Source organism: Oreochromis niloticus, linkage group LG3, assembly GCF_001858045.2.
Source record: "Oreochromis niloticus isolate F11D_XX linkage group LG3, O_niloticus_UMD_NMBU, whole genome shotgun sequence".
Lineage (NCBI taxonomy): Eukaryota > Metazoa > Chordata > Actinopteri > Cichliformes > Cichlidae > Oreochromis > Oreochromis niloticus.
The window spans coordinates 75,469,910-75,495,006 of NC_031967.2; the positions used below are offsets into that span (position 1 = coordinate 75,469,910).

Consider the following 25,097-nt stretch of genomic DNA (forward strand, 5'->3'; position numbering starts at 1 on the left):
TTTTGACCTTACCGGAAGTAGGGGAGACCGGTGATAGTTGTAACACTTCGAATTTCTCCAATCAGGGCTAAGTTTCAAATGATGTGATTCATCCTGTACATGCCCGATTCAGTTCTGCAATCACATGTGAAAAATCAGCACATTTTGTCAAACACAGACAATTTAACACGAAAAAAAGTAATTTGTATGCCAAAAAGTAAGTTTTTCTAGTTTATTTAAATTTCTAATAGCATTATCTGCTTTGCAGTTAAACTCATCAAACTTAAATTATGTTATTTGTATGTCTATGGGGATATATTCTGTGTAGGTCTTTAGTGCTAATGTTTTAGCCGTTGGCTGTAATGTTAGCTAGTTCATGGCTACAGGAGTCTGGGTCAGTTGTAACAGCAACAGTCTGGGTTAGTTGTAACAATAATGCAGATGTTACAACTTACCACACTGTTACTTTAACTTATATTAAACAAGTTGGGGCAACGACATCAGCAGAGAGAGGTTCACTGGTCACCTTTGTATATGCGGTTAATGCCATTGGCAACACAATTCCTCCACTGTTTGTGTTCCCATACATACATTATGCAGACCACTGTGTCAGAGATGGACCAGTAGGAAGTATTGGTAGTGGAAATAAATCAGGATGGGTGCAAGAAACAGATTTCCTCATCTTTCTGAAGCACTTTGCAAACCACACCAAGGTAAGCCATGACAAAAAGCAATGGAATTGCGATGCTGGTGCACAACTACATTTTTTCAGCTTCATTGTTATGTTCAAAAGTTGGTGCAAGAGTTGTAGGTTATAATGCCCACTGAGCCAATGAGGCCAAACTCAAGGCAGACCAACCAAAATTAATGAAATATTCAGTTGCAGAAAATTCCATCATTTGTCTTTTTTGGGGGGTTGGAATATGTTCAAAAGCTAGATTTCTGCATTCTGTCACACACACAGCTACATAAATGGCTCTAAGTGCATTCATGTGTTGAATAAAAAAGATTACATGTTAATGTTTTGTCAGTACCCTTATTTCATTGTGTTACATTTCACCCCAGGATATGTTACAACTAACCCAGACTATGGGGTTAATTGTAACATTTCACTCTTTGTGTTTAAAACCATATCATGCAATGGGTAATTGTGCTGCAGAGAAAATAGCTGCACTATTTAATAGCAGAGACATGTAAATACTTTGAATTACATTTTGAATCCACTACCTTAAAAGAGCTCCAAGCTACAGACAGAAATGTCAAAAATGTTACAACTATCCCCGGTCTCCCCTACTCCGGCAGTGAGAAGCATGACTAATCAAAACCAGATGCATGACGAATTGCATCCAGTGGGAATTTTTTTTTTTTATGTTTGTTCAGAGAGTGAGGGAGGGGGCCATGCATGGAGCAAAGGGTTGAGGAAAGCTCAGGGGGAGTCAGTGGAGATCAGAGAGCACACGGCTGTATAGAGAGAGACAGAATGATTGCAGCAGTTAGTTTTCTCCTGCCTGTTTTTGTACAGACAAGAGAACTCATAGTTTGAATTCTGTTTAGTATGTAGTTTAAAATGTTTCAGTCTCTATTATCAGTATATATATTATGACAAAGATGGTGAGTAGAGGTCTTGATAACCATTTTCACCTACAAATAAAACCATTTTTTGGCAAAGACTGAGGGCTATTTCATTCTTTTTACAATAGTGGATTTAGATTTATTTTACTCTCTTATAATAACCTTATTACAGACACAATAAAATGAACTTTGTCATCACATGAGATTTGAACCTTTAAGATTATCTGACTATGTTATTGCCTGTAACCTAGCAAAGTACTGATGTCCGTGCAAAGAATTTCATACACGCACAGTCCGCCGACTCATCTCCTCGTATGTGTAAAATAACCCTGAGTTTAAAAAAAGCACCGCACACATATTTAGAACTTGGTCCTACGTCCCAAATAATTGTATTAAAACAATTTCACCCGTGATGAGGTATTTTGGTTTTGTGCAGCCATGAGAGAAAGAGTTTTTCTTTCAACAAGAGTCAACAATCTCTCTATTCAACATTAGTATTTCTTAATGCTTGTAACCTAGCAAAGAACGTCATACAGCCCTCAACTCCTGTTATGTGTAAAAAAAGAAACCCCTTACTGAAAAAAGCACCGCACACATATTCAGAACTAGTCCTACTTAATTAAAACAATTTCACCCTTGATGAGGTATTTTGGTTTTGTGAGGTAAAGAGTTTTTCTTCATTTTTTTAGAAGTAATTTTACAACAGGGAAACAGGTTTTCTCATTAGCAGAAAATAGCTAGAAAAACACAACCCTAAAAGAAATTACCTCCAAGAGCTCGGGATGCTTCAACTTCCTCCACCAACCGGTAAAAAGGTCAAGGACACAGTTACACGATCGCTAAACTAACCTGTTTTTGGATAATAGAAAACCATATAAGCATGAGGAATACGAGACCTGGAATCTCGGGGTTTTTTGTTGTTTTTTTGTTTTTTTTATAAAGAAGCACTAACCACTACAGATTACTTTCTCATGTCTAATATACAGCAGTTGCTGCTCACACCCTGAGTTACACTAATGACTCTTTCAGATGTCCCAAATGTAATGTCAGGCCGCACACGTACTCGCACTGGATACCTCATGGTCTTATTTACGAGCCCTCGACTCAGCTGCAAAGTGCTTACGGGGTCAGTTTTTCATCAGAATTATCTGCCGTCATCCAGACATAAGTTGTGCAATGGTTTAACCAATTTTCCATCAAACCATAAAGTGATGCCGGATTTAAACAGAACATAGGATGTAAGTTAAGGAAATCTGTCAGTTAAGAACCCTGTAAAGATGCAGACTGTGAAAGTCTGGTTTATACCATAAATCTTACCAGCTGTAACTGAGTTTTTTGTGTTTTAAGTAATAAGCACGTGTCAAGACTTCTGTCTCCCATTGCTGATGTGATCCTTCTTTCCTCCTTTTTTGTTCCCTATTAATGATCTACGGTAATTTGTGATATTGCCCCCATAAAACAATATGATTTTAATGCAATCATTGCAATACAGAGATTTGGATTCTAATACTAATGTTGAATAGAGAGGTTGTTGACTCCTTCCTGATGTGTGCCTGTTGTAAAAGTAGCTAAAAAATGAAGAAAAACTCTTCACTTTGGTCTGAGAAGGAGTGGCTGCACAAAACCAAAATACCTCATCGGGGTGTTTTAATAAAATTATTTAGGATAGAGTTCTGAATATGTGCGCAGTGCTTTTTTCACTAAGGTTTTTTTTTCCACATACAAGGAGTTGAGGGCTGTATGAAATTCTTTGCTAGGTTACAAGCAAATAGAAAGTCCTTCTTTTCATTATAAGCACTGGTGTAGCTTGTGTTGGGAAATCAGTTTTACCCCGGTTCTTTTTTATTCCTCGGGCCTTCAGAGATGGCACCGGACCCAGTAGTCATTTTTACAAAAACTTTATTCATCTTTATTCATCTTCATTTAAGCATGCACTTCTAGAAGGGAAGACGAGGCCGGTGTCCCTCTGAAACAATCTTCACCCCTTTGTTAGTCACAGCCAGCTTTATAGAAGCGACCGCATCATAAATCCCCCACAGTGTGCTGCAAACTCTTTCTCTGTGTGTATGCACGAGCATGTGAATGCCTGTGTGTGCGCGTACCCATATGCCTATGTGAGTGCACGTGAGTGAGTGTGCATGTGAATGTGTGAGTGTAACAGTTAAAGCACTGTGTGTGTCTGTACGTGACTCCCTGCCGGCCATAAAACTCCTTCTCCCGTCCAGACCACAGTTATCAAGTTACAAATGTTAAGACCCCCATCCAAGTATCCTCTGGGGAATTTCCACTCAGCATTAACTCCTCTTTGTCTTACTTTCACAGTTCAAACTGGGGAGGGTCTCCTAGGCATGTATTCCGAAATTCCTGACACACTCAGGCCTTTATTACATCCAGGGCAGTGTCAGTGTCTCTCCAATAATTCTACATTCTAACACATTTCTAAACACTAAAATAAGCTAAACATTCCTACAAATGCCTCCACCAGGCGCTATATACATGCAATCCATTACTAGTCAGATAATCTTAAAGCTTTTTATTTTATTCAGGGCGATCGTGGCTCAAGAGTTGGGAGTTCGCCTTGTAATCGGAAGGTTACCGGTTCGAGCCCCGGCTCGGACAGTCTCGGTCGTTGTGTCCTTGGGCAAGACACTTCACCCGTTGCCTACTGGTGGTGGTCAGAGGGCCCGGTGGCGCCAGTGTCCGGCAGCCTCGCCTCTGTCAGTGCGCCCCAGGGTGGCTGTGGCTACAACGTAGCTTGCCATCGCCAGTGTGTGAATGTGTGTGTGAATGGGTGGATGACTGGATATGTAAAGCGCTTTGGGGTTCTTAGGGACTAGAAAGCGCTATATAAATACAGGCCATTTACCATTTACCATATTGCGTCTGCAATAAGGTTAAAATAAGAAAGTAAAATAAATCCGATATTGTAAAAAAGAAATAGCCCTCAGTCTTTACCGAGAAAATGGTTATCATAATTGTCATTGTCATAATATTGATACTGAAACATTTAAACAGAATTCAAACTGAGTTCAACTGTCTGTGGAAAAACTAACTGCTGCGATCATTCTGTCTCTCTATACAGCACTGACTCATCAGAAATCTGCTGCGTTACCCCCCCCCCCCCCCCCCCCCCCCACACACACACACACACCCTCAACTCTCCATCCTCCTGAACTTTTCCTCAACCATCCCCCCTCCAGCACTCTCTCTCTCTCTTCCCCCACCACCTGGACAAAACATTATTTTTTTTTTATTTTTTTAGAGCTACTTTTACAACAAGGCAGCAGGTTTTCTCAAAAGCAGAAATGCTCAATAAACAGAAAAACACAAACCCTAAAAGAAAATTACAGTGAGATTAAAGATGTCTATAAAATTTGAAATTTAAAAGATATAAAATGATTCCATGGAAAGTACAATCCTTTACAGTGTACAAGTATGACTAGGTCATTGAATTAGTGTCTGTTGTGAGTCTCAAGAAAGTTGTCTGCAGTGATATTTAAGGTCCAGCAGGTGTCAGTATGAAGGAAAACAGCAACACTGTGTCGACAAAGTATCGATACAGTTTGGGGAATTTGCTGAAACGCTTCGTGAGGTGTCATGTACCCATCACTACCACTACAGATTACTTTCTTTTGCCTACTATACAGGAGTTGCTGCTCACACCCTGAGTTACACTAATGAGTCTGTCAGATGTCCCAAATGGAATGTCAGGCCGCACGCGCACTCACGCTGGACACCTCATGGCCTTATTTCTCAGCTGCAAAGTGCTTACAATTAGTTACGTGATCAGTGTTAGGTCTAATTGTTGAATGTTGCCATTGTGTTTCTTAAATTTGTACAGTCTTAGTTCAAGCAGTATTATCAAAGCTATTCCTTTGATCCTGAGCACCTCTAACCACTTTGTGTTGGGGGAGGTTTTATAGCAGATACATCCTATCTGGAAGATCTACTTCCTTTGATGTAAGCTTCCTGCGTTTACGACCCTTTGGTCAGCAGGAGGACACACACACACACACACACCTGCATGCATATACATACAGTGCCTTGTCTTTGTAACCAAAGGGGGTTGCGAGGGGAGGTGTTTTGTAAACTATTGTTTGAAGTTTGTCAATAAAAGCCAGCGAGAGGAGGCCCTCATCGGGGTCACTTCCATGCTGGACATAGACGAGGCCTCCCTTGCGCAAGTAATCGATCGATCGCTGACTGTCTTGTTTTCATTCATGATGAATAAGTCTCTAGAATTAGCGGGGTTTGTGGGAACAGACCCAACAATCAGTTTCCTTTTCACCAGAATTATCTGCTGTCATCCAGACATAAGTTGAGCAATGGTTTAACCAATTTTCCATCAAACCATAAAGTGAAGCTGGATTTTAATAGAACCTATACTACGCAATTACTTTTTACTTAGTTCATGCACTGTCTCACAGCTGCGACAGTGCATGAACTAAATAAAAAAGTAAGACTGAATGTACTTCTGTGTTGACCAACTGTTTGGGAAGTCCTCAGTCCAAACTGACTTTATGGTTCACTAATGTCAACTCAGAAAGCTGCTGCCGTGACCTCCCCTCTGTGAACAGACACACACACAGACAGAGAGAGAGAGATCATTAATGCAAAGAATTGCAGCAGCTTTTTGGCTGCAGCTTTTCACTCTCTGTTGAATCTAGACCCACAGTGTGTTTAAAACAAGGCCGTTTCCCTTAAAATATATTGTGAATGACATTAAGTGAAAATTAAAATGAAAGTAAATCTCCAAAAGTTGAATCTGTTCATATGGACGTAGCGTTTTGTGGGAGAAACGTTTTGTCACTCATCCAAGTGACTTCTTCAGTCTCAGCTGACTGCAGGTTTCCCCAAACCTTATAAACAGTACTTTTGCATAATGACTGAAACCGGCAGACTGAAGCAGGGCGGATCTAGAAGGGTGACATGGGGTGGCAAGTGCCACCCTAAAATGATCCCTTGCCACGCCAAGTGCCACCCCAGTTTTGCATATGACAGTGTTGTTTATTAAAATAAGATAGCATTAACAGTTTGAGCGTAGTTACAGTCAACAGTGAATATAAATGCTAAAACTGAATATATTGCATAGTGTCCCCCCCTCCACCGTTAACAAATGGTTCAGCCCATAGCAGGACCGGCTTTTTTCTTGTTTTCAGTAGCAAGAGATGCTTTTGATTGTGCCAGAGCACATTCTGAACAACACCATGGGAATTTCGGATTTTACACAGGTGGTTGGATGTTACACTCTGGAAATGTAATGAAGGTGAGTGTTATTAACCCTCTGTGGTCCACGGACACGCTGCACCTCCAAATCACATGACTGATGTAAGCTGACATTGTGGCGGACCACCAGATGGCTCCACTCACACCCAAGTTGAAGGGAAGAGCTGGGTGGAGATTTTGGCGCTTACTGTATCTTAAGTTCTGAGAGACAGTGTGTGAATAAACAGTTGGAGTGAGACACAGGAACCTCTCGTGTCGTTATTTCTTACCTCCACATTGGTGACCCCAGTAGCGAACATGCTAAGGCTCGACGACGAAGCCAGCTCCGGCCTGGAAGCATCGGCTGCCGCCGGATTTGCACCTCCGCCGATGGCTGCGTTTGCTGTGGCGCTTAAATTGCCGGATTTTTGGCTTCACGATCCCCCTTCATGGTTCGTGCACGTAGAAGCTCAGTTTGCTCTTCGTGGAGTTTCAGCCGACGATACTAAATACCACCATGTGGTGGCTTCTCTTGACCCGCTGTCAACCCGCCGCGTGATGACTCTCCTCCGGGACCCTCCAGCCCACGGCAAGTACACCGCTCTCAAGGCGCTGCTGCTGCGGCGTTACTCCCTCTCTGATGCTGAGCGAGCCGAGAAACTCCTTTCCCTCGCGGGCCTGGGCGACGGCACCGCCCTCGAGCTCATGGAGAGCATGCTGTCCTTGCTGGGCGCGGATGATGGAGGATTTCTCTTCACCCACCTCTTTCTCCGACAGTTGCCGGCTCCAGTGCGCGCTGGCCTTGCCAACTCCCCGCTATTGGCCACGAAGGATTACCGCTCTCTGGCGGAAGAGGCAGATCGCATCCTCCTTGCTACCAGGAGTTTCGGCGTCCAGGCGGTTGTTCAGGACTCACCAGCGTTTTCCCCTGCCTCCTCACCGATGCTCCAGGGACCCTCCGACTCGTCCACGGTGGCCGGAATCGCTGCGCGGCAGCACCGCGGAAAAGGGCTTTGCTTTTATCACCAGCGTTTTGGAGCGAAGGCCCGGCGCTGTCTCCCGCCTTGCAGTTTCCAGACCCAGGGAAACGGGCATGTCAGCGCTCGGTAGCAGCCGCGACCGCTGGCAACAAGGAAAGGCTGCTTTTCTTAGAGGACTCACGCTCGGGGAGGCGTTTCCTGGTGGACTCCGGCTCACAGAAGAGCCTTCTTCCCCCGGCTGGCTCGGACGGGCTAGCTGAGGGCTGCGGGCCATTGCTAACAGCGGCTAATGGCTCTCCCATCAAAACCTTCGGCGAAAGGTTGGTGACTGTTTGCTTTCATGACCGTGACTTTCAGTGGAACTTTGTTGTTGCTGCTAGCTCTGTGCCTATAATAGGCGCTGATTTTCTTTGTGCTCACGGACTGCTGGTTGATGTTGCTAACAGACGTTTAATTGATGCTGTGTCATTTTCCTCATTACCCTGTTTTACTCGGGGTGCTCAGCCCGTGGTGCATGCTAACTCAGTGGATTCGGGTGACGTTTTTCAATGTTTGCTTTCTGAGTTTCCCTCACTCACTGTCCCCACTTTCTCGAGCACTGTGACGAAGCATGGGGTGGAGCATTACATAACTACAGTAGGGCCCCCGGTTTTCGCGCGCGCGCGTCGCCTCGACCCTGCTAAACTGGCTGTCGCTCGGGAAGAATTTGCCACCATGGAGCGCCTGGGCATCGTGCAGCGTTCGAATAGTGCCTGGGCTTCTCCTTTACACATGGTGCCTAAATCTGATGGTCGGTGGCGACCTTGTGGGGATTTCCGCCGTCTTAATAACGTCACGGAGAACGACCGTTATCCCATTCCCCACATCCAAGATTTTTCCGCCCATCTTGCAGGGACCTCTGTTTTTTCGAAGATCGATTTGGTACGGGGATATCATCAGGTTCCCGTGCGCGCGGAGGACGTCCCCAAAACCGCCGTTATTACACCTTTCGGCCTTTTCGAGTTTCTGCGCATGCCGTTTGGCCTGAAAGGTGCCGCCCAAACCTTCCAGCGGTTGATGGACTCTGTCTTGCGCGGGCTGCCCTTTGTTTTTGTATATCTTGATGATATACTGGTAGCCAGCAGCTCGAATGAGCAGCACCTGTTCCATCTGCGTCAGGTTTTTCAGCGTTTGACGGAGCATGGACTGATTATTAATCCGTCTAAATGCCAGTTTGGGTTGCCCGTTCTCGATTTTCTTGGGCACCGCATTTCCGCTGAGGGCGCGGTTCCGTTGCCTGACAAAGTCCGAGCTGTTTCGGAATTTCCGCGTCCTGCAAACGTTAAAGCACTGCAGGAATTTTTGGGGATGGTGAATTTTTACAATCGTTTTCTCCCCAGGGCGGCACATCTGCTGAAGCCCCTTTACGGGGCGTTAAAAGGTAAGAAGGCTAATGACGCCGTCGACTGGTGTCCAGAAAGCATCCAAGCGTTTTCTGATGCTAAGTCAGCGTTAGCTAATGCTGCCCTTCTGGCCCACCCGTCCCCCTCAGCGCCGATTGCGTTGACCACCGATGCGTCGGACATAGCGGTGGGTGCGGTGCTGGAACAGCGAATCTCGGGTGTCTGGCAACCGCTCGCCTTTTTCAGCCGTACGCTGCGTGACAGCGAACGCAATTACAGCGTTTTTGACAGGGAGCTACTCGCGCTCCACCTGGCGACTCGCCATTTCCGTTTTTTTCTCGAGGGTCGTCACTTTACCGCATACGTGGACCACAAACCCTTGACGTTTGCCATGTCCAAGGTTTCTGATCCATGGAGTGCACGCCAGCAGCGCCAGTTGGCAGCCATTTCTGAGTTCACAACAGACATTCGGCACGTGGCTGGTAAATCCAATCATGTGGCTGACTGTTTGTCCCGTGCGCTGGTTTCTCCTGTCTTTCTCGGCATAGACTACTCCGCCATGGCTGCCGATCAGAGCGGTGACCCGGACATCCTCGAGCTTAAATCCACCCAGACGGGCCTCATACTGGAGGACAGACCCATGCAGGACGGTGGTCCTTTCCTGGTCTGTGACGTTTCCACCGGCCGCCCTCGCCCAGTGGTTCCCGTTTCCTGGCGTCGTCGGGTTTTTGACTCGGTACATGCTCTCTCTCATCCGGGGGTCCGGGCCTCTGTTAAACTGGTCAGCTCTAAATTTGTTTGGCCAGGCCTTCGCAAATCAGTTAAGGAATGGGCGTCGGCGTGCATTCCCTGCCAGCGTGCGAAGGTTCATAAACACATCAAGGCGCCTCTGGAGCAGTTCTTTATACCCGGCAAACGTTTCGATCATGTGCATGTCGATCTGGTGGGTCCTCTGCCGCCGTCACAAGGTTTTACGCACCTTTTGACAGTTGTTGACCGGACCACCAGGTGGCCGGAGGCAGTCCCCCTGGCATCCACTACTGCAGCAGTGGTGGCCAGGGCATTTTTGTCAACCTGGGTCTCGCGTTTCGGCCCGCCCGCGGACATTACGTCAGACAGAGGCCCCCAGTTCATTTCCGAGCTTTGGTCGGCCATGGCTGATGGACTGGGGGCTAAAGTCCACCGCACAACCGCATACAACCCGCAAGCTAATGGGATGTGTGAACGGTTCCACCGGTCGCTTAAGGCTGCTTTTCGTGCCTCCTTACAAGGTGGCAATTGGGTTGACCGCCTCCCGTGGGTTTTGCTTGGGCTGCGCTGTGCGGTTAAGGAGGATCTCGGCGCTTCCCCAGCTGAGCTCGTGTTTGGTCAGCCCCTCCGCGTGCCTGGAGAATTCTTGCCGGAGAACCCTCCCCCCTGCTTCGATCCATCAGTGCTATCGCTCAACCCACTTTTGCGCTCGCTTCGGGTTCCTGGTCCTGTGCACCATTGCGTGCCTGACACTTTTGTTCCAAAGACTTTAGAGACTGCTAAGTTTGTTTTTGTCAGGCACGATGCCCACAAGACACCGCTGCGGCCGCTGTATGACGGCCCATTCCGGGTTATCGAACCGGGCCAGAAACATTTTGTTTTGGATTTTGGGGGTCGAAGGGAGACTGTGTGTGTTGACAGACTTAAGCCTGCACATGTTCTTCCGGACAGTAATGTAGTGCCGGCCCAGGCCCCTCGCCGTGGCCGCCCTCCTTCAATGGGGTTGACAGACTCTGGTTTCCCCCGCAGGACTACCCCCGGACCACCAACGTTTGAGCCTCCTTCTGCCTTTCCTGCTCGCCTTCACCAGCCTCGTTCACAGGATGGACCTTCCTCTGCCTGTTCTCTCCCTCCCAGGTTCAGTCGTTCGGGTCGTTTGCTTAGGCCCAGGGTCCTGGACTGAATAGAGACCTAACTGTGTGTTCAAGGGGGGGTATGTGTGGCGGACCACCAGATGGCTCCACTCACACCCAAGTTGAAGGGAAGAGCTGGGTGGAGATTTTGGCGCTTACTGTATCTTAAGTTCTGAGAGACAGTGTGTGAATAAACAGTTGGAGTGAGACACAGGAACCTCTCGTGTCGTTATTTCTTACCTCCACAACATAGCAATAAGCTGCAGCCAGGCTGAGTCTCTATTTCAGCCCACATTGAAAGTTCGGACTTCAAAGTTTTTACATTTTAATTACAGGCCAGTAAATCAAGAGTTATGATAATATATATAAGCCATGCTTTTTTCTAAATACTGCCGTCACGTTTGTGTGTGTGTGTGTTTTAAGCGTTTTCTAAGGACAGCGCGAAAACAGTAAAGAAAGGAAAAGAAGCCACCTCTTTCCTATCGGTGGAAAAATGCACCATGTAAACCAATTTTTTTTTAAAATTCAACACGTGGGATGTGGTTGTTTAGGAAGAATTTTGGGAATGACGGTAACGGCAGCGAGACAGAGCGAGCGAGTGTATGAGAGAGAGAGAGAGTTTTTAGATGTGGGAGATTTGTGACGTTTAGTGTGGAGTGTATACTTAGTGTGTTGTGTTGTCTTGTGTAGCTGTTCTGTTGTGTAGTCGTTTTGTTTTGTGTGTCAGTGAGGGCACTAATGAATGTCACTAAGGCACATTGCAGTGTAAACACTGTCACTAAGTAGAAAACCAGCAGAGTGATACACCTCCTGTTGTCAGGCCTGCAGGTTTATCCCTGTGCTGTTCTCCTCTGTCTTTTGGTGGACAAACTTTTTTTTTACTGGCACACATCATTTGTGGGGCATCTTATTGCGACACCTGATTGTTCTCTCATTTTAGTTTTAGTAATATTTTTAAATGGTTGTACAAAATGAAAAAAAAAACGGCAGGTGTATTGGCTGCATTTTTAGATAAATAGTTGTATATGTTTACAAAATGTACATTTTATATTTGCATTTCAAGTTATAAAAATTTACTCAGCATGTCTGGTTTTTTTTACAGTAAAAAAAATGCTACTAGGATTTTAAGTTCTTTGTGTGATTTCAGATCAGTAATAGTACTATTAATAGTAATAGTAATACTAATGCAGTTTGTCAGTGAAAAAAAACAACTAAATTCAGTTGAGCTGAAAAGAATGAAACCAAACAAGGCAAGGAGGAAAAAATAAAATGAAACAATTTGAGGGTGAAATACAAACGTAAACTCAAAAGGAGTCAAAAATGGCCGGTTGTATTTCAGACCTCAGTGGGTTAATCCAACAAATCATGAAAAATTAGGTTTAAATTTTTGTTCATGACAGTGCAGATTTCTGACATTTTGTGTAATTTAAGCTGTAACAATGTGACTATTTTCTAACAAAAAACAGTTTGAAACTTAAGTTAGACTTGTGTTTGTAAATGAACCGCCCCATGTTGTGTAGCTTTCTGGATTTTATACTCATTGGGCTACATATTTATTAATTATACAGGCTATACAGTACATAAAATCAAAACTCACATGTTTTATGTAACTAAAGTGTGTAATTATGTGGGCTACAGACAATAATTAAGTTATAGACTATATTTATATGAAAAACATGTATACTTACTGCATTTGAATCATTTTAACCATATGTAACCACCTGCATATGTGTTTGGGGGGGGGAAAGGCTTTGATTTTGCCACCCCATTTGATTTCTTTGCCACCCTCATGCCACCCCGAGAAAATTTCTCTAGATCCGCCCCTGCACTGAAGGAACAATGGGCGGGGAGGTCAGTTCCTTAATCATAATTATGCAAATTCTCATGACCATTGATCAACAACCACTGACCAAAACCCACGTTAAGGTTTCTGGGAAGGGATCTCAAAACTGGATTATAGATGGCAGACAGCTGGTGTCGTAAACCACCGCCTCTCTGTCTCTCATTGGCATCCTCGAAAGAGTGACCTTTGACCTTTAGATGCAGATGGGCCGCTGAGTCTTGTCCCACGAAGGAGGCTCTTCTATGTTGTGCCATTTGTTTATGAAGTGGCTGTTTAGTCTCTCCAAACCAAGGGAGACCAAGAACTAGATAAAAAAGTAATTGTGTCAAGACTGAATGTACTTCTGTGTTGACCAACTGTTTGGGAAGTCCTCAGTCCAAACTGACTTTATGGTTCACTAATGTCAACTCAGGAAGCTGCTGCCGTGACCTCCCCTCTGTGAATACACACACACACACACACACACAGAGAGACAGAGAGAGAGAGAGACAGAGAGATCATTAATGCAAAGGATTGCAGCAGCTTTTAGATTTTCACTCTCTGTTGGATTTTAGATGAACAGTCATATAAAATGTATCCCAAATTTTTTGCCTTTTCTTCCATTAAGATGTGTCTTTAAATCTATGATATGTTTTTTGTTCAAATAGTCCATTCACATAGTAAAGAAGTAGCTAGGGTACTCACTAAGTAGGAACAACAATAGTTTAAAGACATTTTTTTTTTTGCCTGTCCTGTTTGGATCTTTAGCCATCAGAATTGTTGTCTGAAGGCCAAGAAAGATGCCAAACGGATTTACTTTACCAATTGGATCATCATGGCCTTGCCATATTGGTCCATTTGATCGACCTTTATCATAATTATGTATTTCTTTTACTTGATTTTTGGTTGTTACAGACGGGACAGACATGACTGAGGGATAGGACAGGAAGAAAGAATGAAAGAAAGAGAGGGAGAGAAAGAAAAAGAAAACCAAACAGAAGAGAAAACAAACAAAAAAGAGCAACATAATAAATACAACATCATCACAATAAACTAGCTAAGAGTAGATAACAGTAGATACTAAATATTAAATGTTGTTGTGCAGCACACAAGGTCGACAGCGCACAATGTGCTTTGAGGTAGCAGCCAAGAAAGGTGTAGCTTGTGTCTGTGAAAACCCGTGTGTACACCTGTGTGCACACCTGTGTGGATCAGCACGCTTGTAATCAAAAGGCTTCTCCATGGGCGTTTCTCAATATGCGTACTTGTGCGTACTTGCGTTCTCGTGTACTCGTGATACGTCATCAGTCGGAGACCAAGTACTGTTCCAATTCGAAGTACGCATCAAGCCAAGAACGCGAAAAAGTCCCGGATGTGTTCTCGCTCCGCCCGTTTTATCGAGCATGCATCGGTGGTGACTTGTGTGGACTTGGTACAGCTAAATATCCCAGAATGCATTTCGTCCAGAACAGCGGACTCCCGGCACATCGTTTTCAACCCCCGCCCCCCACGGTCTTTTCACTACTCAAGTTAAAGAAACCCCAGCAGCTGTCTATAGTATTGTGTAGGGCTGCACGATATTAGGAAAACCTGCGATGTGCGATAACTGTGATCAATATTGCGATAACGATATGACTTGCGATAAAATAAATAGCAAAACAAACAAACAAAAAACGAATACATAATTTCCATTTTACTGCAACAGTTTTATTTAAAGAAAGCTGCTGTATTAGCAGTGTAACAACAAAGTGCAGTCAAACATTGAAACATTGCCCCCATAAAAAAATTTCTGAGGCTTGAATTCTGAAAGACATCCTTCCCGGTCTCTATAATTAGTTTTAAATAAACATAACTTAAATTATACTGCAAATTATCTCTATGCAGTTGTTCATCATTTTACCACTCACCAAGTAGTTATGATGCAAGTCAAAACTGGAGTGGAAACTTTACTAGATTAAACTATAGGTAAGAACTTGTCTGCTGTGGGAACACACCAAAGAACAATTGTCTACCTTTGTGGTCGTACTGGCCAAGACTAATATTATCAACAATTAAGAACAATGTAGGTAGTGTATTTTTGTAATTTTTTGAAAAAAAAAAAGGTTTCTCTATCTTGCATTCATCCTTCCTGAGTGAATGTTTTTTATGGCAAGTTCTTGGTAAGGAAAACCAACATGTTTACTCTCCAAGGTTTTAAACATGTGCACTGACATGTTACTATGTTTCCTGATGTACTAAAAAGTCTCTCTGAAGGTGAGCTACTTGCAGGTATGCAGAGATACTTCCTTGCAAGCTTGCTTAGCTGTGGGAATGTCATTTTGTGGAGTTTCCACCATGCCAAGGGGTCTTCCTCACTGTCTATGGCCGTGGATAGCAAGTAGCTGTTAAGCTCAGCTTCAACAGCTTGTGAGAGATGCATAAAAGAGGAGGTAGGGATTGGAGCTGCCTTGAAGAAACTGCCCAGTGACTTTTTTGCCTTCTTCAGGGGACGACTGGGTGGATCATCTGTCTGGGCCTCTGGTTCAGCGGAGTTTCTCTCCTGGAACAGAAAGCAGATTATAAGAAAAGTAAACATTTTGGACTAAATATGAATTGAAAGGTTTTATATATAAGCATGCATGAATACCTTCTGTGCCACTGCTTCCATTTCTGACATCACTCTGGTCTTGATGTCTGAGACTCGATCAGTGCTGGTGTAGCTGACTTTAAATCTGGGATCCATGAAGCACGCCATGTCCAGAAGTTCCTGGGTAGCTGGATTTTCATATTTAGTAATCAGGTACTCGAGGATTTTCTTCTTAATTGATTTTGTCAAATCACTGTCTTCTTCCTTCTCTGCAAGCACCGACGTCTTCATCAGATGAAGGACTGGTTTTACATATGAAACACTAACGTAGCTCTCACCAGACAGGGCATCTGTAAAGTCTTGCAGGGGGTGTAATGCCTGGTTGACAGACTCCAGTACCTCAAGATCCTGCCAAGTAGGAATCAAGTGTCTTGATTTCTTGTCTGCTGAGATGACATCAGAAATGGCCCGCTGCTGCTCCAGGACTCTCTCAATCATCTTCTGGAACCCCACCTGGTTGGGCATTCTGTGATCAGTGTGTGCTCTGGGAGGTTGAGCTTCTGCTGTGCTTTTTTCAGAGCCATCTTTGCTTTCCAGCTGTGGCAAAAATGTCCAACTAACTTTTTGCAAAGTCCAATGGCTCGGGCAATGCGGGCATCATCTTTGATAGAATTTTCTGGAGAAAGAAGAGGAAACAAAAAAACTGTCATGTTTAAAACCTTTTTTTTTTTAAACTAATTGAAATTTATAACTAAAGTTGTCTAAAAAGGTAACATTATCCTTATCAATATCAATTTGATAATAATGTATAGCACATTTTCATTGCTAAAAAGATCTGCCTTGAATAAAACTTACCGATTGCAAGGTGCAGCCTGTGTCCAAAACACTGAAGTCTGACCCAGTTGTTTAGCTCTGTGGCTCTCACAACATTGGCACCGTTGTCTGTGGTGATGCACACTTGTCGATCTTCTTTAAGATCCCAGCTGGCTAACACCTCACGTAATACATGGGCTATATTTTCACTAGTGTGAGAGTCTGGAAAATACACAGTCTCTAGACACCGTGTTTTCAGTTCAAAGTCTTCGGTGAGGAAGTGCACTGTGAAACTCATATATGGTTCCGTTGTACGACTTGACCATAGGTCTGTAGTGCTTGCGTAGTTTTCAGCTTGGCTCAGTTCAAACATGACGGTCTTGCGGCATGTTTCATACATTTGTGGAATGGCGACATGGGAAAAGTAGTTTCGTGAGGGGATGCGGTATCTCTGGTCCACTTTATGTATCAGACTGGTGAAGCCCTCTCTGCTAACTGTATTTATAGGCATCATGTCTTTAGCCAAAAAATGTGTAATGGCCTCTGTTATTTCTTTGTACCGCTTCGACGTTTTCTCATAAGGAGTTCCACTTGAAAAACTCTGATACAGAGACGGCTGTTGGACTGCTGCGCTCTTTGTCTTAACATTAGCAACCTTTGTTTGGCTAGCCCTATCTTTCTGGAAGTCTTCAAACAGTTCTCTGTGGTTGTATTGAAGATGATGGTGGAGATTAGTCGTGTTTCCTCTGGTGGTTGCCACGAGTGTTCGGCAAGTTTTGCAGAGTACCTGTGTTTGGAGAACGTCGTCTTTATCAAATCCAAAGTACCTCCAAATAAGTGAGGTACTATTTTTTTTTTTTAGCCACGAGTTCAGTAGCATTCTCGTCACGCGTCTCGCTCTCAGCCATTACAACTCTGACTCTTTGCTGCAGCGTTGTTCGCGCCCGACCTGCGTAGGAGGCGGGCCTCTAATCCATTTGATTGGTTAATGCCGTGAAGGGCTCTATTCGACTGGTCAAATGTGTAAATGGATTTCTTTGATTGGTAAATTCTTTACAGCACGTGTGTAAACATTTTAAGGTACCCAATTATCGCAGTTTACGCCGTCTTTTGCGATGGGCCCATCGCACAGGCTGATATCGCGATGACAATAAATTTTCGATTTATTGTGCAGGCCTAGTATTGTGTGTCCACTAAAATAAAAATAAAAGCGTTCTAACATCTCACCTGCTTGTTTTTATTAAGGTATGTACACGTATGTACATGTACACTATTTTTATTATTAGAGGTTTCACTACTGAGGTTAAAAATGATATATAAGTCACTTAGATCACTTCCAAATGTTAATGTTTGGTTTATTTGAGTGTTGTATTTGTTCCTGAGTAAACCGGTTTGGCTGTGATTAAAGTTAAGCTTCATAACATGTTGCTAAGATAAGATAAGATAAGATAACCTTTATTAGTCCCACACGTGGGAAATTTGTTTTGTCACAGCAGGAAGTGGACAGTGCAAAAGTTATGAAGCAAAAATTAGAATAAAATAAAATAAGAATAAATACAGTACACAACTGTACAGAATAGAATAAAATAAAATACTATATACAGCAGAATAAAATAGAATAAAATATACAATAAGATAAAAATAGAGTACAAATGCTATATACAATTGAGTAAAAATACAAGTAAAGTAAAGTAAAAATACTGTTGCTCACAGTTACATTAAGAGGGGACGGCAGTAAAAACTCCGGACCTGTGACATCATCATCAGTAACATTTTAAACACTGTTTGAAAGCGCGGGCTACAACAGACATGTTTACTGTATTAAAGGGAGCAGAGAAACACGCTGTATTGTTGCAATTGTCTTTTGCATAAGCCACACCAGAAACGCTCTGTGCGAATAGCAAAGTCTGCGCTGAGGGGGTGGTGCGGCTGGATCCTCAGCTTCCACGCCGGGATCTGCTGCACAACCTCGCACTGGCCCCAGGGGCACGGCAAAACTTGTAAGCCCTAGTTCAACTCCCGAAAAAGAAGCTTGAGTTGTTCTTGCATCCAACAAAATTAGTTTTATTTATTATGTTACTCTGGGCTGCATTAGCGGTTATTGATACGGGCGACGGTTGCCCGGGGCGGCATCGTGGTGGAGGGCGGCATCACGTGCATCGGCAAAAAACCAAAACAAACAAAAGAAATTGCTCGTACTCATGCTGCCCCAACATCAGCCAGCGCATATTGGGAATGGCATAGGCACCGATTGGTTTTCTATCGCCCATTTGCTGGGAGTAAGGGTGCCCTCCGTTTGCGAGGTGCGCCTGCTGCTTGCGGCACAGGGAAGAGAGGGACTGCGGGGGATTCTCTGGCTGGCTGGAGCAGCATCTAATAACCAACTCGCAAAATGAAACAAAATAAAAACAAAACAACAAACACGAAAACACCAGACATAATGATACAGACTTATAATTTGTAGTGGTGGGCGGATCGATCCAAATATCGATAGTATCGATCCCAAGTCGGGATCGGTATCGGATCGATACTGGCCTGGTTAGATCGATTCTTTACTTTGAGTTCTGCTTGTTTGCTACGCTGTGCTTTCGCAAAAACGAAACAGCCAGGTCGCTGGACTCGCCGCTCCTGTGACAGCGGAGAGCAGGCACACTTTGCTCCCCCCCCCCTTCTTATGTTTCGGTGTTGCGCTGACACATCACGTGACTTAGACACTTTGGGGGTTGTTAAGTTGTTTACATATTAATAATATATATTGTTTTTGTTGTTGAGAATTTTAATTGTCATTTTTGTATTATAGTTTATCAACAGTATTTGTTTTAATTTGTTTACTGGTTTGCGTGCACTTAAGATTTAGAAAAAAAAAAAAAAAAGATCGCCACCACGGCAGACCCGATGGCATTTTCGTGCTTCGCGCATCATTTATTCTTACAATAATCCCACGGTTGCTGTAATAGTACATTCAACGGCTGCAGCTCTCCCGCTGGCAGCCGTACACATCACCACCACCAAACCTGCAGCGGCATCGCAGAACACGCCCTGCCACATACCCCCTTGCCAGCTTCACCCCACCCCACGAGCAGGCGAGGGAATCGGCCCGGACCGTCGGCGCCCCATTCCCCGGCCCAGCGACGGGGAAGTGTCCACTCTGGCGGTCGCCCGCGCCTCCAGTGGAAGCCCGGGAGCTGGCCTGATGGCCACCCATATGGCAAGCAGAGGCGGCGGAGCAGGAGTGGAAGTGAGCCGGGGCTCAGAGGCAGCTGGGCAAACGGCCGAAGCGGACAGCATGCCGCCCTCAGGCAGGACCCCCGCGCACCTCGACCTCCATCTCCAGCTTGGCAGGTCCCGCTGGCGCGCCAGCCTCCGGCTCACCCCGAGCCGCGCGCTGTCCACCCTTACAGTGATCACACGGTTGCTGTAACAGTAGCCTACATTCAACGGCTGCAGCCTTCCTGCTGCCAGCTATACACATCAACACCAAAAACAACAACAGCACAAGCAGCGCACAGGTTTTAAGCCGGTGAGGCATGATTGTAGATGCAATGAAGGTGAGTCCATCTCACCTGCAGCAGCATCGCAGACGGCTGCCACAATAATAAAGCATTTTTTATTTAATTATAAATTAATTATTTCTCCTAATTATGTCCCGGATTTTAAGTAATAAATAATACAAAAGGAAAAATCACAAAAAACACTTAAGGTCATGAAAATTAATTGCGATTTAGCAATTCAATGAGGCATCCACCTTGTTTATTGAAAAGTATTGGTATCGGTATTGGTATCGGCGATACTGGCCCGTATTTACTTGGTATTGGATCGATACCAAAATATGCAGTATCGCACACCACTAATAATTTGCACCGATGTTTTTTCGAAATTTCCGCTACATACAGTCCAGTATATAGAGAGACGAGACGACAAGGCTCCACCCATATGGAAAAGAAATAGTAAAAACTTACATGATTTACTCATGAAAGTGGCCACTTTCTCATTACTTTCATATATTGTTTTAGTAAGTATCCAAAACATACAAGTTTCATTATATAATTTTTCAAGGGATCTTATATCTGTTTTCACTCTTGTATGCTTTTCATACAAGTTTCACACAAGACAGATACAAACTTTATAAGATTTATATATATCTTTTCCATATGGGCAGTTACAGCAGTGCAAGTAAACAAACAATATATATAAGAAGAGTAAGAAAATAAATATACACTTTAGGACTCGGGGTAAAGGGATCAATAACAATTTAACATTTATATTTATTTGATGATTTAAAGGCTCACACACAACCTGTCGAAAGGGGGGGGGGCCCTGCTGCTTCCAAATAGAGCGCATTTCATTCATATTGTTGTAAATCCAAGCCCATTATGTATTCATGATTTGAATCCTGGGTTGTGTGAAATCTCAGAAATGCACCCTAGACAAAGTGAATCTGTGAACTAAAGTGTAGGTGTGTTAGGTTATGTTGTGGTGATTCTCGGGTTGGGGGATGGGTGTTCATGCTGGAGTGCAAAATTAAAACCAAGATGGACAAGAAAAGTTCAAAGCCATCAGGTGCTCAGTTTAGAAAAAAGAGAAAAGAAGAGGAGAAATGAGCAAAAGATGCAGGTAAGCAGATGTGTCATTGGATAATGGCAGGTCATCCTGAAACAATCAGAATCAGAATACTTTATTAATCCCTAAGGAAATTATGTGCGTTACAGTTGTTCCAAGAAGAAATGGTAAAAATAGTAACAGTAACAGACTAAACTCCAAACAATACATTATGTTACAGATTTTAATATTAATTAGTCATTGTCAGTTGTTGATTTGTCCTGTTCTCATTGTATGATGAATTATGACGGCTGTTTGGTAGCTGCAAACACAAAGGGGTGATATATATAAAATTTAAAAATTACCTGTTTCTCAAGTATCTTTATAACTGTGTTATTGTATTTACATTATAATCAATCAGCTCCCTTTTGTCACTTAAAATATGTTTGCTGAACTATTGTTGCAATTTTAGCTGTCCTCTTGGCCAGATTACTCTTAAAAATACATTTTTCAAGTCAACAAGTTTTTTTCTAACTGAGGCTTCATCCGTGGTCTATGCCTGTAACACGTGTTTCCCCAGTGGAAATGTTTAGAAGCGTTTTCTCCGCTGTTCAGCCCTCTGATTCAGTCCAGTGCAGAAGTCCTGAGAGAGCTTCATACGTCCTGCTGTTAAACAGCAAAGACCCTCGTAGTGCAGATGCCAACTGGTCTGGATAACCCGTGTTCCGCTAACAATAAACATATAAAACAGCCAAATATTCAGTATATTCTAATAAATACGAAGCAAACTGAATAATATCTCCTACAGCGGGTCTCTGTCATTAAAATAATTTTCACTGCTTTTAAATAATTTCTTAAGAAATCCAAAACATTTCCAGTGAAATTAATGTTTAAATAAACATGATAAACTGTTTAAATTATTTTTTAAAAATCAACGTAAAATACAGATTTAAAAAATGTTATAAATGAATAAATATCCTTTAAAGCTGTAACATAATATGTTTTTTCTTGTGTTGGGGTGGTGCAGCCTTAAACATGAGGGAAAGTAATGACAGTGACAATGATGTTAATGATCCAGAGGAGCCCCTCTGGGTCATCGTGCAGGGCTCAGCATCTTCCTTAGATGTGGATAAACTCACAGGTGAGCCGGCACACGTGCCACATGGTGGTGCTGTACAAGAAGAGGGTCGCGGGTATGAATCCAGTCTGTGCTGTTCATATGTTCTTCCACTGTCCAGAGGATCACTGCGATTCTAAATGAAATCAAAGAATTGTATGATCCATCATACACATCGTTTATCTCGTGACATGAATCCTGTTTTTTTTAAAGCTCAGATTATCTGTTGGGTTTGTAAAAAGTCTGTTGTCCTTAAATGTCTTTGAAATAAAACTAATGACACAAATCGAACAGAAAAAGATCCACATCAGTAACCTGTAATATCTGCTGTCACATCAGCACTGCTGTGTTCACCTTAATAAAGACGTATTTGCTGTGATGCAGAGATGGAGTAAATTCACCAGACTGCAGGAAATGAAGTGTCACACGTCCAGTAAAACTCGGTACGAAAGCATAGGGTTTCATTGTGGTCATAAATATTTTGTGCAGTTGTGAGTTTTGTACCCTTGTAAACATAAAAAATCAGAAAATGTTATGTTTGTGCATCTACAGATGAGAATTTGTGTTTGTAAAAGATATTTACACAAGTTACTTTAAAAAAAATTGATCTGGTTACAGGTACAAAGCAAAAAAAACCACTTGTTTTTGCAAAGTGGTTGGTCAAACTCATGTCAATCAGTTGAAGGGGTTCTTTACTGAGCTCCTTTCAAAAGCACCCCTCCGACATGCAGATTGGATATTAAAATTTGTGATTGACATGACATTGACCAATTAGGTGAAAGGAAGAAAAATTGGGTCAAAATTTGTGCTTGCAAGTTGAAACTCCAACACAGCCAGGGAACTTGAGCGCAGTTTTACATGTAGTTTCTTGCTTTGTATCGGTAAGTAGAACTTAACAAAAATAATTTATTACACAAATCTTTTTTTGCACACTCATAATTCTCATCTATAAATGCACAAACCTAAAATTTTCAGATATTTTGGTTTACAAGGTTACAAAATTCAGTTCACAACTACGCAAAATATTTATGACCACAATTAGGAAATCACCGAAGCGAGTTTTTCAATACATCACCCTGTGATGTCACAGTGACTCATAAAGTTAGACACTGCAGCTTATAGAAACCAAAGACTTCCAAAAAAAAAATCTGTTCCGGTCATATGCGTAAAGATAAAAAACTATATGATCTTCTGGGTCAAAGGTCAGCGTCACACTGATTAAGATGAAGGATCAGCTCCAAACTTGATTTATTAAATATGATATTCATAATGATCTCTTTCTTGGTTTGAGGTATTTAAAAATGTCAAAGCAGCATACGACTTCACACTGACACACAAAGACTGATATACTATATTAATGTTTAAGAAAAACACCATAAAACATCACAGTTTTAGTATATATCTCTCTGAGTGCTTGTGTTTTATTTTTTTGTTCCTTCATGGAGTCTAACGTCACCGCTCTCTCTTTCTGTCTGCTGTTTATTCAGAAACAGAAGAAGAAGACTGGACGTAGTGTGCACCAGTGCCAGGACTGCAACAAGACCTATAAATCCAAACACAATTTAAAGCTTCACCATAGAATTCACACCGGAGAGAGACCGCACAGCTGTGACGAGTGTGGAGCAGCTTTCAACACTTTAGGCGCTCTACAAATCCACCAGCGCATCCACACAGGAGAGAAACCCTACAGCTGTGAAGAGTGTGGCGCAGCCTTCGCAGTTTCGAGTACACTGAAAAAGCATCTCCGTGTTCACACTGGAGAGAAACCCTATGTTTGTAAAGAATGTGGCAAACGGTTTACGGAGTCCAGCGCCCTCAGGGGCCATCAACGGGTGCACACTGGAGAGAAACCATATAGCTGTGACCTGTGTGACAAAACCTTTGCACAGCTGGGGGCCTTAAAGAGCCACCGCCGTAGCCACACTGGAGAGAAGCCATACTGGTGCGACAAGTGCAACAAAACCTTTTCTAATCGGTCCACTCTAACCCACCACATGCGTGTGCACACTGGAGAGAGACCGTTCTGGTGCGAAACGTGCGGGAAAACATTTGTTTGGCAACGCAGCCTGAAGGAGCATCAACTCTCTCACACAGGGTACCCGTGCAGACGCTGCGGGGACGTGTTCCCTGATCGAAGTCTTCTGTACAATCACAACCTTGGTCACAGGTGGAGAGACAAACAGGTCAAGAGAGCAATGCAAATGAAATCTGAGGCTGAGAATCAACACCCACCCTGTGTTTTTGTTTAAGCTTTTGCCCCTGTAGCAGGGGCAATAAGAACTGGCTTGTGGCCACGACCTTCAGACTCACTGTCTAATGTCAAAACTGACCTCAGTCCAGCTCAAGCAGATAGTATGAAGGATATGAAGTTGTTTCTTTGAGAAATGATTAAAATCCTTTTTTTTAAATATCAATTCATTAAATCCAAAAATGCCAGAATCTCAGATTAAAACTCATAAAACTATTTCAACAAACGCCAAACAGCTAAAACGGCAAATGAGAGCAGGTAAACAGATTCAGCACAAAATGCAGACCTGATGCATCAGAATCTCACCAAGCTACACGAACTCGCCGTTGGAGCTGAAAGCCGACATCTCGCAGATTCTCTGCAGGTTTCATTATTCTCCGACCAAAATTCACTGAACCAGCAGAAAAGAAGATCAGAACCTTTTTTTCTTCAAAAATTCCGACAAGAAAGCCTAATTTCTGCTTTTCTGTACTGAAGAAATGTACACTTAAAAAAAAAAAAAAAGATTATGCCAAATTACAAATTGCTGTGTCTCTAATAAAACCTCTGTAACATTACTCTGCTTCACTTCAGCAACATCAGGTCATATGTTGATTTTCTTTCGTTTTTATTGTATTGCAGAATATTTTTAAGGTTGTCTGCTATAAAAAGCCAGGCCAGGAAAATCACTTTTATGTTTTTCTGTGTTTTATCCCCAGTTAAGCTGGGCATACACTGTGCAATTTTTTTTCAGTCACGTTATTCAGCTCCTGCTCAAAGTGACTGAATCGCAGGGGTTAGAAGTTCGTAGGTCACGATGCAGGGTCTCACACTATACAGCCCGATGCTCAGCTCTGCGACCTGAGTGCTCACACTGTGCATCCAAATTTTAGCTTGGTAACATGAAGTGTTACCAAAGCTTATATTATATAGCTAAGATATAACACAAAATCTGTCTCTTGCTCTTCCTCTCTCTCCCTCTCTGTCTTTCACTCACACAGACACACACCAC

At 43.1% G+C, this 25,097-nt stretch overlaps 2 protein-coding genes across 3 annotated transcripts; one reads left to right on the top strand and one right to left on the bottom strand.

The window, feature by feature from the left end:
- The first annotated feature begins 6,766 nt into the window (after window positions 1-6,766).
- On the top strand, window positions 6,767-24,588 carry LOC112846198 (gastrula zinc finger protein XlCGF49.1-like). Its single transcript, XM_025905552.1, has 2 exons — window positions 6,767-6,817; window positions 23,346-24,588. Exons 1-2 carry the CDS (start codon window positions 6,791-6,793, stop codon window positions 24,105-24,107), a joined length of 789 nt encoding a protein of 262 aa, XP_025761337.1. The 5' UTR covers window positions 6,767-6,790; the 3' UTR covers window positions 24,108-24,588.
- Window positions 14,396-17,379, bottom strand: LOC109196666 (zinc finger BED domain-containing protein 1). 2 transcript variants are annotated; one of them, XM_025905551.1, is made up of 3 exons: window positions 16,245-17,379; window positions 15,450-16,065; window positions 14,396-15,362 (listed from the first exon to the last, which is right to left on the bottom strand). In XM_025905551.1, the coding sequence occupies exons 2-3, from the start codon at window positions 15,912-15,914 to the stop codon at window positions 14,967-14,969; spliced, it is 861 nt and encodes a 286-aa protein (XP_025761336.1). In that variant the 5' UTR covers window positions 15,915-16,065; window positions 16,245-17,379; the 3' UTR covers window positions 14,396-14,966. The 2 variants fall into 2 exon arrangements, with proteins under 2 accessions (XP_025761336.1, XP_019206603.1); XM_019351058.2 differs by having other exon boundaries at window positions 14,396-16,065.
- Window positions 24,589-25,097: the final 509 nt, after the last annotated feature.

What these genes read in the sequence shown, in the direction of transcription:
- LOC112846198 (XM_025905552.1), top strand. Translation starts at nt 6,791, where the DNA reads ATGTTACACTCTGGAAATGTAATGAAG. An exon ending in ACTCTGGAAATGTAATGAAG is followed by an intron (nt 6,818 to 23,345) that starts GTGAGTGTTATT and finishes CTGTTTATTCAG; the next exon opens with AAACAGAAGAAGAAGACTGG.
- LOC109196666 (XM_019351058.2), bottom strand. Translation starts at nt 17,082, where the DNA reads ATGCTACTGAACTCGTGGCTAAAAAAAAAAAATAGTACCTCACTTATT. An exon ending in CAGGCTGCACCTTGCAATCG is followed by an intron (nt 16,066 to 16,244) that starts GTAAGTTTTATT and finishes TTCTTTCTCCAG; the next exon opens with AAAATTCTATCAAAGATGAT.